This window comes from Solanum lycopersicum, chromosome 10 (assembly GCF_036512215.1).
Source record: "Solanum lycopersicum chromosome 10, SLM_r2.1".
Taxonomy (NCBI): Eukaryota; Viridiplantae; Streptophyta; class Magnoliopsida; order Solanales; family Solanaceae; genus Solanum; species Solanum lycopersicum.
In genome coordinates, this window is record NC_090809.1 from 44280420 (window position 1) to 44282980 (window position 2561).

A 2561-nucleotide genomic window follows, 5' to 3' on the forward strand; every position below is an offset into this window, starting at 1 on the left:
TACAAAAATAGAGTGAACAACATTGTAGCTTTACCTAGAGAGTCGGTAAGTATCGCTTGGGATAAGTTCACCTCATTTGTGAGAAGTGTCCCAAACCACCGCATTGATGATGACTCGTTGAAAGAGTACTTCTATTGAGGGCAAGATGATAATAATAAGGCAGTACTTTATACTATTGCGGGTGGCTCTTATGGTGAGTGCACATATGTTGAGATCGAGGAGAAGTTGGGAAAAATCTCTTGCAAAAACAAGGGTTGGAGCACCAAGAAGTCGAACACTGGGAGAAACACCTTTGTAGTGCAAGCTACACACAATCAAGCCTCAGACGATATTTGTGAAGAGATGGCTCAAATGAGAACTGAGCTAGGGTTGGTATTGAAACATATCACTGGAGGTAAAGAGAAAGTAAATGCAGTGAATTACTTGTCTAAAAGACCACCGCCAACATATGAATTCTACTATGAGTAGGATTCTTATGCAGTGAATGAGCAGACGGGGGTTTTTTGACCAAACGCCTAATGATCCAATAGGGAGAATTGATGTCAAGGTCAAGGAAATCAAGGTTGAAACTATGCGAATTACAACCGAGAGGGTCATTATGTTTGAGATGGAAACTAAAACCACGACAACAACTTAGAAACTATCAAAGTGGGCTCTATGTTCCACCTCAAAATTGGTAGGTTGCACCTAGGGATGGTGGAGGTAATACGATGAGAGTTGAAGATATGTTGGAAAAAATGAGGAGGAGGTTTGATACTAGTGATGAGCTTGCCAAAAAGTTGAGAGGTGATTTGTCTAATATTGGTTAAAAGGTGGATGCACATGCAATCTCAATCAAGCATCTTGAGTTGCAAATGGTCCAATTGTCTTCTACTATGAACCCACATCAACCGGGTACTCTTCCTAGCAAAACTGTCCAAAATCCAAAAAATGATGGACTTTGCATGGCAGTAACTACTCGAGGGGGTAAGCAAATCATTGATCCACCTATACCGTCTGGTGTGGAAGATGAGGTGAGAAAAGAGAATGACGTAGTGGAAGATAATGGTGAGTTGGTAGAGAAAGCTGTGAAAGAAGCGGAGATACCCCAAAAAGTGATCCCCCTTCCTAGACCACCACCACCATTTCCGCAAAGATTGGTAAAGAAGACTGTGGATTGTAAATACCGATGTTTTATTACAATGTTGAAACACCTCTCCATCAATGTACCTTTGATAGAAGCTCTTGAACAAATGACCGATTATGCCAAGTTTATGAATGATATCGTTACTAAGAAGAGATCGGTAAGTTTTGAGGATTATCACCGGATGCAACATTGTAATACTATTGGTACAAGGTCTCTTGTGCAAAAGGAAGAAGATCCGAGAACTTTCACTATTCCATGTACCATCTACTTGTTACACTTCACTATAGCACTATGTGATCTTGGTGCAAGCAAAAATCTCATGCTTCTCTCTATTTACAAGAAGTTGGGTTTGGGTGACCCAAAGCCCACTATGATGAAGTTACCAATTTCCGATCGAACGATGAAGAGGCCTATTGAGATACTCCACGATGTGTTAGTGAAGGTGGAGTCATTTATATTTTCGGCCAACTTTGTGATTTTTGATTGTGAGGTGGATTTTGATGTGCTTATTATTCTAGGGAGCCCGTTCCTTTCTACCAATCACGGCTTGGTTGACATGGAAAAAAGGGCGGATGAAGTTTACGTTAAATTAATGAAGAATCAACTTTCAGCATTTGTAGGTTCATGAAGAAGAGTGGTGAGATCCAAACAATATCTGCTATATCTTACAGGGTTGAGAGTACGTCTGAGGTACAAATCGAAGAGCGCCTTGGTGTTGAGGCACTACTAGCAGTGATCATGAATTTTGAGAGGGATATTATTGAGGAGTATGGGTCATTGGGTGCGGAACTTGATAACGGTGACTTTCACTTCAAACCAAAGAAATTGGAGTTAGATATGAAGCATCGCGAGTATTCACCCGCGAAATCATCTACTAAGGAGGCCCCAAAATTAGAGCGTAAGGTTCTACCACCTCATCGGAGGTATGTATTTTTGGGAAGAGATGACATTTTGCCGGTAATTATTGCATTGGATTTGAATGTGGAACAAGTAGAGTGTTTGCTGAAAGTGTTAAAAAGGTTTAAACGAGCCATTGGTTGGACTATTGCTGACATTATTGGGATTTCACCCAGTATTTGTTCACACATAATCTAACTCATGCTCGATAACAAGCCAAGTATTGAGCACCAAAGACGTTTGCATCCACCTATGAAAGAGGTAGTTAAGAAGGATGTTGTTAAGTGGTTGAATGTCAGAGTCATATATCCAATTGCATATAGTAGTTGGGTGTGCCCTGTTCAGTGTGTGCCAAAAAAGGGGGAATGATTGTGGTTCCTAATGATATGAATGAGCTTGTTCCAATGAGGTCGGTGAACTGATGGAGAATATGTATGGATTACCGAAATTTGAAAGCATGAACTGATAAGGACCATTTTTTTATGCCCATCATGGATCAGATGTTAGATAGGCTTGCAGGAAAAGAGTGATATTGTTT

General features: G+C 40.5%; 1 protein-coding gene across 1 annotated transcript; it reads left to right on the forward strand.

The window, feature by feature from the left end:
* The first annotated feature begins 854 nt into the window (after positions 1-854).
* LOC101259684 (uncharacterized) lies at positions 855-1754 on the forward strand. Its single transcript, XM_069289940.1, has one exon. It carries the CDS (start codon positions 855-857, stop codon positions 1752-1754), a length of 900 nt encoding a protein of 299 aa, XP_069146041.1.
* The last annotated feature ends 807 nt before the right edge of the window (positions 1755-2561 follow it).

Coding starts and splice junctions, on each gene's coding strand:
- LOC101259684 (XM_069289940.1), top strand. CDS start 855: ATGGTCCAATTGTCTTCTACTATGAACCCACATCAACCGGGTACTCTT.